This window comes from Schistocerca nitens, chromosome 3 (assembly GCF_023898315.1).
Source record: "Schistocerca nitens isolate TAMUIC-IGC-003100 chromosome 3, iqSchNite1.1, whole genome shotgun sequence".
NCBI lineage: Eukaryota > Metazoa > Arthropoda > Insecta > Orthoptera > Acrididae > Schistocerca > Schistocerca nitens.
In genome coordinates, this window is record NC_064616.1 from 680,471,889 (window position 1) to 680,487,074 (window position 15,186).

Below are 15,186 nucleotides of genomic sequence, written 5' to 3' on the forward strand. Positions count from 1 at the left end.
TTATGTTAATGTTGCTGCCCCAATGTCGTTTCCCATACTGAGAGACAACTCAACACAAATAAAACTAAATATTATGAATAAACTTATCTGGTATTTGTGCTGACACAATTACGGAGCCTGTGGAAGCAAAACTTGTAGTAATACAGATGTCTTAAATTGGATGCTTTGGAACATTAAATACATCTGCATGAATTGTGACAGTTCCTAACATTGTACCAATATAACACAATGAAGGAAGCTTATGACTTTAAAATCGGCATCAGATTACATTAAACTTTTCAATAAATTACTTTTTATGAGAATATCATTTAATTTTTATCAACATCTATAGTATACCATACAAACACTGTATTTTACGATTTATCTTTGCACTGACAGTATTTGTTTAACCTCTCAATTCAGTACATGTCATTGAAGAATTGCCTAACTATACCCCCAATTTAAATCATCCCAATAGCATTTCACTCTTCATATGCTAAGCAATTCTTACTAAGGTGAGTTTAGAGAAGATAATGTTTCTCCAGCAACATATTATTGAAGCATACCCTGAAAATTAGTACAGTCATTTGTACAATTAAGGAACATAGTATTTCACTGTCAATGATACATCTGCCTTCTCCAGGCGCACAACTAGTCAGCTGGTAACACCTTTAGAGAACCCCCAACTATTTGAAGCCATTGTCAAATTACATATAATAAGACAAATCATCAAATTTTTAAATGAAATAATTAATAAAACATTTATATAAATAGTGACTGTAGGGACACTTAACCTTTAAGAATAAACCTTTATAAGCCTATCCCATTTTTTCATAAGCCCTGTAAATATTTACTCCTTAATGATGAAATCCTATCTTGCTACCATTAGTTTAAAATAGCTGAGACTCGTTATTATCTCAGAAAACTGGTCTGTAAAATTCTTTTACTAGCACTATTTTAGACTGTCTGTAGCAAACACCACATTTGTTAATATGAGCATATATTATATATGACAAGATTCAAGGAAGAAGCTAGCCACAGTATTTATTATGAACCAGCCATCCATTAGTATCAGTCTTCTAAAAATTTTTTAGGTGGGGGCGATTAGGAAACAAGATCAGATCAGCATATCTTATACTAGTAATTACACCTACGCAACATAACCAGATCTACTTATGATTACTCCAGAATTCTAATACTTCAAGTAACACGTCTAAATGTGTGTGTGTGGGGGGGGGGGGGGTAAGCACGTTCCACTTTAGGCTTTATGAACTGACAGTAAATTGTATCTCACCTGATGCAGTTCAGCAGAAGCACGCTTGCTGCTAATGCGGCGGAAGAGAGATGGTTTGCGACGTTTGTCAGGATGATCCCTCTTCTGGCGATGTCTCTGTTGACGATGGGGAGCAGCGTGACGTGCCAAGCGGCTCTGGCCCGGTTCTCTACGCCTACCACCAGTTCGAATTGAGGTATTTTCCAATGGAGTTGCACGCAGTGTCACATGGTCACCGCCAGATAATACGAGCTGCAGTACTTGAGTATGGTAAAGTCCTTGTACTGCTTCACCATTTATGTGCGTTATTAAGTCACCTGGGCGAACACCTGACTCGAATGCTGGGCTGCTGTCTTCCACAGCCTGTAACAAATCAATTTAGTTTTACAATAGTTTTCTTATCTGTTATAAGTAAAATTACTGATATACAGTCAATTCAGTTCAAAATTGTACCATAAAGAAAGCTGCAACAGAATAATTATATTTATACGTACACACAAAACTATATGCGACCTGCTGACATTAAAGCACTGAGACCAAAATCATTACATTTCAGCACCCTTCACACATTTCTCCACATTGTTTACAAACCCACTAATTACTCAATGTGTCTTCAATTTGGATTCCAACAACAATAGTCATGCTCAGAGCTTACACATCACATGAATGGTCAATGTGTACAATCATAACAAAACATCTTCACAAAAAGTATTGAGGGTACCCCATATAATTGTCTACCTTTAGAGATGATTTCAAACAATGGAAAATCCAGGTTTGAATATCAACAATATTATGACTCCTCCCCTAATAAACTCTGCAAGGTTGAGACCATTCCAGAAGTCCAACAGAATCTCCAAACCCTGCTTAAAAATCCTTATGAACTTTCCAGAACATCTTCCGTGAATCCATTTCCCTCCTCACCCTTATGACACCCTGCACGGCCACCTCCTACATGCTCCCCAAAATACGAGGGCGGTTCAGAAAGTAACCTCCGATTGGTCACAGTGCGGGTTGTGGGGGGAGTAGCGACGCCATCTGTGCGTTCACGCACTCAACAGGTCAGTCGGCATCAAGCCGTGGTCGAGTGAACGTCGTACCTGCGCTAGTTTAGTTTTTGTGGCAGTTTGAAATGTGTGCTGCAATAGAAAACCCCGCCAAATGTGAAGTGCGTGCTGTCATAAGGTTTTTTACAGCCAAAGGATATTCTGCAGCAGCTATTCATCGTGAGCTTTGTGCCGTGTACGGACCAAGAGTTATGAGTGAAGGAGTTGTCCGTGAATGGGTACGTTTATTTAAAAGTGGACGAGAAAACGTTCATGATGAAGAGAGGAGTGGTAGACCATCATTGGTGACTGACGAACTCGTTCAGACAGTTGATGCAAAAGTTCGTGAAAATCGACATTTCTCAATGTCGGAGTTGTCTACTGGTTTTCCACAGATTTCTAAGACTCTCTTGTACGAGATAGTGACAGCAAGATTGGGTTACCGTAAGTTCTGTGCACGATGGGTGCCCAAAATTCTTACCAACCACCACAAAACTCAAAGAATGGCCTCTGCATTAGACTTTCTGTCACGTTATGAGGACGAAGGAGAACCATTGTTAAACAGAATCGTGACCGGTGACGAAACCTGGATTAAGTACGTGAACCCTGAGACAAAAGAACAATCAAAGATGTGGGCACATTCAAATTCGCCTACCAAACCAAGAGAAGCCTCGCAAGATTTTTCTGCCAGAAAACTGATGGCAACGGTGTTTTGGGATGCCAAAGGGGTGTTGTTGGTTGAATTCATGGAACGTGGTACGACCATTAATCAAGACATGTACTGTGAAACAATAAAAAAGTTACGACGGGCTATACAGAACAAACGCCGTAGTATGCTGACTTCCGGTATCGTTTTTTTGCACGATAACGCCCGTCCTCACTCTGCTCGCAGAACAACGGCCCTTCTTCAGTCCTTCAAGTGGGACGTTATCAACCATCCACCTTACAGCCCAGACCTGGCGCCAAGTGATTATCACCTCTTCATGCATTTGAAGAAATGGCTCGGGTCACAGCGGTTTGATGACGACGAAGAGCTCAAAGATGCGGTCACAGGCTGGCTCCAGGCACAAGCGGGTGATTTTTATGCAGAAGGAATTTCAAAGCTTGTGAAGAGATACGATAAGTGCCTCAATCGTTATGGAGACTATGTAGAAAAATAGTGCAAAGATGTAGTTGTAAGATGTATATATTAAAATATTTTTATTTAACTTGGTGTATTTTTTTAAATCAACCGGAGGTTACTTTCTGAACGGCCCTCGTACATAAATTCAACAAACCAGGACACCCATTGTAGCTGGTTATTCTGTCCCCGCTGAAAGAATTTCAGCCCTAATTGACCAACACCTTCCCCCAATTGCCCAAAATCTAACTACCCACATCAAAGTTACCAACCACTTTCTTCACCGACTCTCCAACATCCCTACCTCTTTACCTCCTGGATCCCTGCTCATCACTGTTGACACCACTTTCCTATACACCAATGTCCCTCCTGCCCATGGGCTTGCCGCTATTGAACACTACCTCTCCCACTGTCCTTCAGACTCCAAACCCTCTTTTCTCATTCCCTTATTAGCTTTATCCTACTACACAACCACTACTCCTTTGAACGGAAAGTATACACACAAATCTGTGGCACAGCCTTGGGCACCCAGTATGGCACTCTCCTATGCCAACTTCTTTATGAGTCATCTAGAGGAAACCTTCCTAGCCTCCCAAACCCCTGGTCTGGTTTAGGTTCACTGATGATATCTTTATAATCTGGACTCACACAAAAACAACCTATCCTCATTTCTTCAAATCTCAACACCTTCTCTCCAATCCTCTTCACCTGGCCCTCCTCACCCACTGCACCACCTTCCTGAACATCGACCACCTCCTCTTTGATGACTCCATCCTAAACTCACCAACCACCAACAGTAGCTACATTTCAACAGCTGCCATTCCTTCCACACCAAAGAATCCCTCTCATATAGCCTGGCCACCCGGGGACAGCATGTCTGCAGTGACAAGAACTTCCTTGCCCAGGCTTAAGTTCTCACAAAGCCAAGTCCTTTTCCTCATTTTCTGCACATTCACCTAATATATGATTACTAAAGTCCACAAATCAGCCCATCTCAGATGTCTTCATGCTAACTGGTCACTTCACTTCCAACCCATTCCCTGTACGAGGGGTGTTTTTGAAAAGTCCCTGTTCGGGGTAAACCTTTTTTATTTTTCACCATAGTCTCCTTTTAGACTTAAACACTTCGTCCAGTGCTGTTCTAATTTGTTGATCCCTTCTGAATAATAGGAATTGTCCAAGTCTGCAAAATAACTATTAGTTGCTGCAATCACCTCCTCGTTTGAATAACATCTTTGTACAGTCAGCCATTTCTTCAATTTGGGGAACAAATAGTAGTCCGAGGAAGCCAAGTCTGGAGAATATGGGGGGGGGGGGGGGGGGGGGAGATGTGAAACAAGTTGGAATCCTATTTCCATTAATTTTGCAACCACAACTGCTGAGGTGTGTGCTAGTGCATTGTCGTGATGGAAAAGGACTTTTTTTGCAGTCCAATCACCGGCGTTTTTCTTGCAGCTCGGTTTTCAAACGGTCCATTAACGATGAATAACATTCACCTGTAATAGTTTCACCCTTTTCCAGATAGTCGATGAGGATTATCCCTTGTGGACCCCAAAAGACAGTCGCCATAATCTTTCCAGCTGAAGGAATGGTCTTCGCCTTTTTTGGTGCAGATTCTCCCTTGGTAACCCATTGTTAAGATTGTTGTTTGGTCTCAGGAGTATAGTAATATATCCGTGTTTCATCCACAGTGATGAAACGACGCTTAATGTCCTGCAGATTTTTCCTGAACAGCTACAAAACATCCTTGCAACACTTCACACGATTCCGTCTTTGGTCAAGCGTGAGCAATCGCGGAACCCATCTGGCAGATAGCTTTCTCATGTCCAAATGTTTATGCAAAATATTATGTACCCATTCATTCGAGATGCCCATAGCACTAGCAATCTCATGCACCTTAACTCTTCTGTCACCCATCACCATATCATGGATTTTATCAATGATTTCTGGAGTCGTGACATCCACAGGGCATCCAGAATGTTCACCATCACTTATGCCCATATGGCCACTCTGAAAATTTTGAAACCACTTATAAACTGTTATAATCGAAGGTGCAGAGTCACCGTAATGTTTATCACGCTTCTCTTTAGTTTCCTGAGGCGTTTCGCCTTTCTTAAAGTAATGTTTAATCACCACACGAAATTCTTTTTCGTCCATTTTTTGACAATCACTCGACTTCCTCGATTCACACGAATGTCAAACACAAAGAAATAGACAAATATGGTTGAAACTTGGTGTGTGTTCTTTCCAAAGATGCTACTAACTAAATATGACCTCGATACGCAAAAGTGGTGCCATCTCTTGGACTTTGCACAGACTTTTCAAACGCCCCTCGTACTGAGCCTAAGTATACTGTCACAGACTGTTACGCAGGAACATATATAAACTGGCAGCACAGCCAAGGCACTCACTCATATGTCAAGGTGTTTATGGACCAGGTTGTGGAATCCACCCTAAAACCCCAAATTACACACTCCTCATCTGGTAAAAGTTGAGTAACAATATTTTCATTATGAGAATCTATGCCCAAGCCACTCCATCCTCTTCCTTCTACAGCCTTAACATCATTCTCCTGTCTGTTTTACTTGGTCATCTTCAACTTAACAAGCTGTTTTCCTAGACATCTAATTCTGCTTTATGGTGGCTCCACTAAAAGGTCTGCTCTTATCAAACCTGTGGACCTTGTTCCTCCCCTCCCACCTCCACCTTCGCCCCATCACTGCCGCCACCACCATTATGTTGATACCTGCTATCACTTCCCCATCAAAAAATCTCTACCACCACCTGCGCGTGGTGCATACACAATTATGATCAGTTCTTCATCCAGAAAACTAAAGGACTTTCCCAGGTATTTAATAGTCAACCAAACCTTAAAACTGATACACAATGAATGTCCAGTGCCATATTCTACCGTATCACAAATCTTCCAATCATATCCATCAACGAGCTACAAGTAGGTACCCTTCTCATTATCCAATATCAACAGTACTGGAACAGCTGGAAGACACTGTTCATCACAGCTTAGACTGCCTTTTATTGTGTGATGAAATTAGGAATATCTTGCAAAAATATCCTTCTCACCTCTCCCTCAGTGGTATTATCCAGTCACTTAATCCACGAGTATCAAATATGACGGCCCACCCCTACGCCATATGTACTTCCAGCACCTACCATATGCCTCATAACTGTCCAAGTCCCATCTGCAAGACCTTGCTCATGCAAACTTCCAGGTCCATGTTATTTCAGTTCTTTGAAAAGTATCTCTTCAGGTGCATGTGGCTATGAAATCAGATACACCATGTACCAGCTGTCCACCCAATATAAATGACCCAAGATAAACTACTAAGGTTTACAATTCGTTGCAGATCATATTGCAAGGCACTACATGTCAACTAACAGACCCTTTGATTTAGCAAGATCCAGGGCTACAATGATAATTAGTTATTGCTCTACATCTTTCTCGATTCTGTGTCTACTACCTCCCTCCTAACATCTTGGTACGCACTGAAAGCAAAAGAGAAGCAGTCGTTTCGAAAGGAAGAATTAAAATAGGGAAAGATGTGTATATGATTGAAGTAATCCTTAAAAAAAATCACTTCATAAATAATGTAGAAAGTAATAGCAGTGAACTGGGATGGGTTTACAAGAGTTGTTTATTGTGCAGTCTGAAACATTAATTTAATAATAATTTTCTTCCTCGTGTTTTCCCTCTCATTCAACATAGTAAAAAATTATTATTTCACTCCAATAGGTACCAAACTATACACATTGAAAGCACATAACCAAACATTTTACAAATTTTAAAATTCTCTCTCTTACTTGAATTACACTTACCATTACTAAATGGTGCATTGTATAAAAATCTGTGTCACCGTAGTACACTCTAATAGTATGCACAGTAAAACCAAATCCACGAGGGCCACGCCGGATAATAATTGGTGGTTTCAGGCTTGTAACAAGAGGTGACAGTTCTCGGCAAGGAGATGTATCCCGTGAACTGGCAGTGCTTGATCCACCAGGGGACTGAATTGGTTGTGGGTGACATTCTTCTGGAAGCACATACAATGGTGTTAAAACTAACTAGTAGTTGTTGTCAACTGGAAATGCTACAAGATGGCAAGTATTGGAAAAATGTGGTGAGGGTAGGCAGTGAGACCAACTTAAAGGCATGGAAAAGGAAACATAGAAGAAGGGGTGAAGGCAGAGGTAAGGGCACCAAGAGAGGCATAAGTGGAGAGTTAATTGATGAGAAGGTGGAGGAGGGAGCAGTATAGATGGGCACAGAAATGACAGGGAGTTTGAGCACAGTCATGTATCCTGAATTTACCCTGGATCCAACTCACAGTTAAAAAAATTCTAGGTAACTGTGTGAAACACATAACACAAATATGCAATAAACATTTTGTTTCTGAAGGTTTTGGATGTCGAGGTAAAAGCATATTGAGGTGAAATTTATGGGACAGAAAGAGGAATGAAGAATGGGACAATGGAAAAAAGAATGGGAACAGTGACAGCAAATTGAGGAAGCCACCCAGAAACAAGATTATACTGCAATTTAATCTGGGTAGTGATCTACTTGCCACTTCACCTTGTGGTATCATATGTTTACACAGGGAGTAGTAGAATGACGTTTTAAAAATTTGGGTGATAGGAACCTATAGCTGGAAATGTGAAATTAAGTTTCTACAGAAATCACTGGGCTGTTGAGAATACACACACTACCTGCAGAAGAAGTTACCAGATGAGATTCTCAGTCAACACTTGGGCTGGAATTATTGGAGGTAACCTTACTGGACCACACATCTTATCATATCTTACAAATGGTATACAGTGTTTGAATTTTCTGAGCAATGCCTGACCGTAACTTCTGCAACTGCACACTAGTTTGTGGTTTCAGAATGATGATGCTCCAAGGCACTTTGATTGTCGGCCCAGTGCATATATTACAATTAGCTTCAGGCAGAGAGTAATTGGAAGGGGATGCCCAGTCACAAATGGGCTGTGCGCTCCACTGACCTCACTGCTCCCGACTTCCTCCTCTGGGGGCTGTGTCAAGTACCTTGTGTACTCAACACTTCCAGGAACAGTACCTGAGCTTATTGAGAGCATCTTTAAAGCATTTAATACCACCAGATGAGAGCACACTATCTTACAGAAAATCAAACCGAACATGGTGCATTGTTGCACATTGTATAACAAAGCCAATGGTAGTCACATTGAACGTTTCCTCTACAGTAGTGAAGCCACAGATTCGGTTTACAGTATTTGACTGTACTGTACTGTACTGTCAATAAACATTATCTTAAACATAGTATTCTGGTGTTTCATTTAGCCTACCGAATGCGCAGAAAGTTCATGGTGCTGCAGAAGCTGTATTTTACATTTCCAGCTATAGGTTCCTTGTATCAAAATGTTCAACATTTCATCCTCTACAATCCCCCAATCTTTTAAAACGCCATTCTGTTACAACCTGTATGCTGCATGCCAAATAGTTACATTATACTTTTATAATGAATAATTCCTGGTAAGCTGCAACAGTTTAATTAGTAATGGCCCTATAGCCAAAATAAGCTAGTAGTAAAGAAGAAATATTACTAATTATACTATTGCACCTTACCTGGAATTATTCATTACAAAGTGTCATACTATGATGTATTCTATGCGCCAGGCCTGGTCGAAAAGAAAACATTATAGTTTTGTAATATTTTTACAGCACATATTCTAAAAGACAATCATTAGAGTAAAATATTAACAGCAAATATCTGACAAGCTAAAGTAGCAATAGAGAAGAGAAACTGATAAGGAATAAAGATAAGAGATTAAAAAAATAAAAAATGAAAGAAACAAATCTGGATTAATTTATCGTGAACATAGGGAGGAGGGAGTGAAGGAGGAAAGACAACTCAGATAGATTTACAGGAACAAACAGGTACAAACATACAAACTATGGCACTTCAAAGCCCCACTGCATGTAAAAATAGAAACTATGACACAAAATGTGCAACATGTAAAGAAATCTTTCAATCCTGCCACTACTGATAGCCATAAGACCAAACACCCACCACACACCATGGCACACTTTCCTCTCACCTTCACTGGTCCCAAAATGTGACCTCACTGAAAAACAGTTATGAACTGCAGTCCTCTCTGGTGTGACTGGCACGTCTCCAATGTTTACTAAACCAGCACAATGCTCAAAAAGACAGACCAAACTTGGCAAAAGTTCAGTACAGATTGTATGAGATCTGTATGCTCAGAAACCCACCATATGTATTTCCCCTTCAAATAAAGGCGCATCGTGGATCACCAAATGTGGTGTCTTGCCCACTGGGCTTGAGCAAGGAAACAGTGGAGCAGTGTCATCTTCACCAGAGTATTACAATTTAGATTAGGGTGTCCTGCTCCATCTGGCACATCCGTAGCACATATTACAACCAAGCCAAAATTGTGAAACGTGGTAACTTTAGTAGTGTCACTGTTCTCAGCTGAGACAGAATCACATTAGAAGCATATATTCCTCTGAATGTGTTTACTGGAGGTGCTTGACAGCCACAGATGAGTGACATCCACTTGGTAAGTGTGTCCCACAGCCCACAATGTTATACCATGCATCACATCACTGTATTACCATTTAGGGAACACTTGCTCGTCACATCTCATAATGCTTTGGGTTCTCTCTAGATCCCAGCTTATGCAACAGGCATCTCAGGCTATGCTACAGAGTCCACAACTGATAGCCGCTCTTGCATACTGCAAACTGTACTAGAATACATCATGAAGCTGTGTAACAGAGTGGATGGGTTGAGCCTATTTATACTAGATGCTAGTTTTAACCCTTAACATAATGACAATTGTATGCGTTACATTATGTATGAATGCAAACACTGATAGAAGAACAAACCACTGACAATATTTATGTTGCCACCCTCCCCCCTCCTACCTGTCCCCCCTCACTGCACCCCCCCCCCTCTCTCTCTCTCTCTCCCTAAAACTGTAATTCTCGTTATGGTGCACATTTTATGCATATTGGATTTTAATCAGTCATTTATGTCCATCGTTTTAATGAAGTTGTAGATCGAAGCAGACTACGATAGTGGCAGGTTCATTATTTCAAATGGATTGGAAGAGTTGGGCAAAAAGTGGAGCTGTACAACCTCATCAATATACTTTTGTGGTGTATGTGTGTTCACTACAAATACAGGGAGCAATCCAGAGACCTAAATGATTGTGTCCTCTGCCATAGCAACTGGTGACTAACATGTCATTCACATATCACTGACAAGTTGTTATGCTGTCTGCTAAAGTGTCGGATCCTAATATGATAATCTGTACCAAGACTGGAGTATAATTTTGTATTGTAGTATCTTCATCTACATTTTTACTCTACAAGCCACTAGATGGTGGTAGGTACATGGTGCACCAGAATAACTTCCAATATTTCTTACTCAGTTCACATAGGTTGTTAATCTGTTTATGTATGGTGTGCATCCCCTGGATTAATTACCTATCTGTTGTTACATACTTTTCTGTGCGATAGTTGTTATCTTCCCCCCCACCCCCACCCCCACCCCAACCCCCCTCCCCCAGTAACCGGTGTGTGTGTGTTTTCTTTTAAGATATTCACAACTGATTCATTTGATAAAGAAAGTACCAGAAATGGGATATAGCTCCTACATACCAGAATGATTTTTAACTAGAATTCAATTCCATTTCACAAAAAATCCACAGTTATGAACAGGTCTCAAAAGAAACAATGAAGTAATAAATTAAAAATGTCTCTGTGAGACTATGACAAATACACTAGATAGGCAATAAATTTTACGACTGAAATATTTGTTGATAATTTGATAATGTTGGTCACAAAAGAAAGAATGTTTACCAGAAGGTATCATAAGAGAAAGCCCAGTCGCAGATGCACTCTTGATAACTGATCTGGAACGGTGCTTTCCACAAGGTGCAATTGGAGGAATTGCTGGTAATGACACTCTTGGAACATTGTCAGAGTTTCGCCAACCTTTCTCCTCCAAAGGATGAGTGGGCAATGGCTGCAATTGGTTTGTATTTTGCTCTGGCTGAGAGCTGCAAAATACACAATATAATAAATAGAACAGAGATACAGAGAACAAGTTGTAATCATTGACACAAATAAAAGCTAATTCAGTGTCTAAGAGTACACAGTATTTCATTTCATACAAACAAACCACTACATAATAAATAATTACAAATACATAAGCTTCTGTGGCAATTGTCAGCCTCAATAAAATCATCCTGGGTATACTGGTATACCATCTTATAAAATACTTAAAATGCTAAACTACTAAAGTGTCAAGACATTTCAGCTGTGCTGCAGTGGTTTAATTTAGCCAGGAAGAAGGTGCTTCAATATATTTTATTGCTGAAGGAGTCTTAAGGCCACCAACATCTAATTTCTTATACATTATTGTCCTAAAACATCACTGGCCAATTCAGAAGAAAGGGAAGGGATGTATTATTGGGTTACCCAGCTTGTCGATAATTGGTAGCCTACTGTGAATATGTGACAAGCTTGTGGTGGCTGTGTTTTTCTTGCTTTTCGTCACAAGAAAATCGGCCCCAATTCTGGATTAGCAGTTTGTGGCAATGTCCAATCACACTTACCTCATAGCATCAGGATTGTCGCGTACTTTGGTTTTAGGAAACCTGATGTGCGGCACACAGTCATGCAGTTGCTCTGCATGTGCCAATCTGTTGAGGTCATATTCTGCTATGAGGGTGCTAATCAGACTTAAAGTTTCCCATCTACCAAATCATGAATCCTGTAGCCACTCCAAAAAATTGGTTCTAGGCCTCCTTAGAAAAACATTGCCCACAGAACTGCACAAATGGAAGCTGTTCTTTTACCTCATTTTTTGTGCCTGGCTTACTGTTTAACACTGAACCTTTTTGTCCTGACATATCCTTTGGCTCAGAACGTTTTATTAAGCTCTCTCAGCTTTTGTTCGGTTCTGTCTGCATCACTAATTCGATGGGCTCAACTGGTTAGCATGTGTAGGATGTAACACTTCTGAGCCAGATGATGGTGGAATGCCTACAGGTATTGGTTGGCGTGGGTTGTTTTCAAGTAGAATGTGTGCTCCAGAGTGCCACTTAGGAATTATTAGACACCCATATCCAAAAACAGAATCATACTATCACTTTCATGTTTTAGTACAAACTGAATATTCTTAAGCAAGCTGTTAATATACAATTCTGATGCTCCATGTGACCAAATAACAAAAGTGTTCTCTACATATCACAGTGTGGGCAGAACTGCAAAGGGCTTAATGCACTTTTGCACAAAAGCTTGCATGAAGAGCTGCTTTGCTATTGGAGAGCTGGAAAATCCCTTTGACGCTCAATAGCTTTGTTCAAGATATTTACCATGACAGGTGAAATAGGTAGACTGCAAACACAACAATATCAATTAGGGGTATCAGGTAGTATTCATTCCTGAAGAATGCTAATAGTCTCTTTCTTCTATTGGTATGTTGGCGAAGAGAGACTTTCTGTCAAAGTTGACCATTATGTTAGTTATGTGCTAATCTTGTATAAGTTGGATGAAATGAGTTGAATCCTTCACATACAGTTCTGTGTGTCCTTTTCTGACCACATACTTTGCCAGATTGTAGGTGGATGAGTCAGTTCCATTAACCACAGGCCTGAGGAGGCAGCTTGCTTTATTTATCTTAGGTACTACATAGTTTTGAGGGAGTTAATTATATTCTTTTTCATTTGCCAGAACATGTACTATTTGTGATTTGCCTGTATGTACATTGCATAGCTTCTTGCATGTATTCTTTCAACAATTTACTATTTGGGCGTTTTCTTTAATAACAAAGCCCTCACACTCCTCAACTGATTTTCATGTTCCTATTTTAATTATTGCTCCTGCAGATTTAATTTTATTATCTGGATTATTAATTTCAGCCATCATTAAGAGTGGTGCATTTGTATTTGCCAAACACATAACTATGAAGCACATATTGGGAGCTAGGGATGTTCTAAACAAAGGAAAATGGGTTGCAGAATTGTATCTGATAACTGATCACAAGTGGGGGGGGGGGGGGGGGTTCTTCAACTTTCATTTTTATTTTTGAAAGAATGAACCTCTAGTTCTGAAAGCTAAAGATACAGCATATATTTATGCATATGTGCATATTGGTCACAATTTACACTAGGTGCTAACTATGGCCATGTGTGTGTCGTAATTTTTATCGTCTCTTCTGAAATAAACTTAAAATTATGATAAAATTAACAAAATTCAAGACAGGGATTTCTAGCTTTTCTCCCTCTAACGTTGTTACAGTTTCTGACATAGGAAGTGACATCATTCCTGATGTGTCATAGTTCTGGCATAAAGTTAGGTATGTACTGCTGGAAATCAGCATTAAGATGTTACCTTACATACTTAATTGCTGATACCTTGAGGTAAAAATCTGTGAAACTACTAGTGCAAAATGAGTTTCTCCTGCAATTCACTGACACACAATATTTTTAGTTGTTCTGAATTAAAACACATCTATCAAATCAATGTTTTCTATTTCGCAAAAATCTTGCTATACAGATATTAATGCAAACATTCAACCAGTAACCTCTCTAAAATGAAACCGAATAGTATTTTCAATAAATTGAAATTCTGTTTTCTAATGGGAATGACAAATTAGATGGCACTGTCAGTTTACAAATGGCACCAACCACCCACTTAATGAAGCTCATTTAGAGGGTAAAGAATACTTGATTATAAACAGACTATTAATATTAATAACACACAAATAAAACAAACACCATTTATCACAGACTTTCCTCCGTTTCTCCAAACAGTTATTGAGATATGACCTAAAAGAGAGTGTTCCTTTATCTTCATAAGGAGATAACAGCACATAAGTGCCAGGTCTAAACTGCGCAGAGCATTATTAAATATGATGAGCGTACATTGTCTTGATTCCCTGTTGACACGAAAATCTACTTTCTCATTTTTAAACATTAAGTAGCACTACTCAACTTGAGCCACATTCACAACACCTTTGATACATACAGCATTGAATCCACAATGAAATACACCAGAAACAAAATCTGTCTCACACTTTACAGTTTATGTGACCTGAAATTGCCATGTTCATTAGCACAGATTATTAAATAATGCTAATGTGTGTGTAACTCAAATGGCATTGGCCTCTACACCTTACTCAACACAGAAACTGAGTGAGAAATAGCACTGAAACCATTGTACATGGTTTATGCATGCTTGTTCTTTATTTTCTAAATAACTTTTATGCTAAAGCTATAGACTATGACACAGCACATAACTAAATACTACCTGGTACGATTATCTTCAACAGAAATTGAAAAACGAGGAAGAGCATCCTTTGAGTGAAGTCTCCTCTTCCTGTGGATCTGTGGTGAAACATCATCACTCTCAGTTTGTGATGATTCAGGCGTACTAGGCTGTGCAGCTTTCTTCAACGATGATCGATCACCTGTCTCCATTATTTCCCGGTTTCCATCTGTTTCTGGTGTGTCCAAATTACTCCCAAGATTGGAAGGAGAAGACTCTGAATGGTCTGACTGCCCTGAATCGGCACGTGAGAATGACTTTCTGAAACTGCCATCATCCCCTTCTTCAAATAGACTTAGCCTGGTCTGTACCTTACGATAGTGTGGCGTACACGACGAGAATGAACTGAACAGAGGTGACTCATCTGTATCATCTGTATCTTCTCCAATGTCATGGTTGTAACGATCCATTCGAGCTG

At 39.8% G+C, this 15,186-nt stretch overlaps 1 protein-coding gene across 4 annotated transcripts in view; it reads right to left on the minus strand.

Annotated features, from left to right (window-relative positions):
- The window catches only part of LOC126248637 (microtubule-associated serine/threonine-protein kinase 2), a 258,768-nt gene that overhangs the window by 53,162 nt on the left and 190,420 nt on the right, over positions 1-15,186 (minus strand). For 3 of the 4 annotated variants that reach the window (XM_049949815.1, XM_049949814.1, XM_049949818.1), the window contains exons 17-20: positions 14,751-15,183; positions 11,295-11,494; positions 7,250-7,464; positions 1,274-1,615 (exon numbers count right to left, since the gene is read on the minus strand). In XM_049949815.1, coding sequence (XP_049805772.1) covers positions 1,274-1,615; positions 7,250-7,464; positions 11,295-11,494; positions 14,751-15,183 — 1,190 coding nt within the window. The remainder of the gene's footprint in view (positions 1-1,273; positions 1,616-7,249; positions 7,465-11,294; positions 11,495-14,750; positions 15,184-15,186) is intronic. The other variant, XM_049949816.1, reaches the window with a different exon arrangement.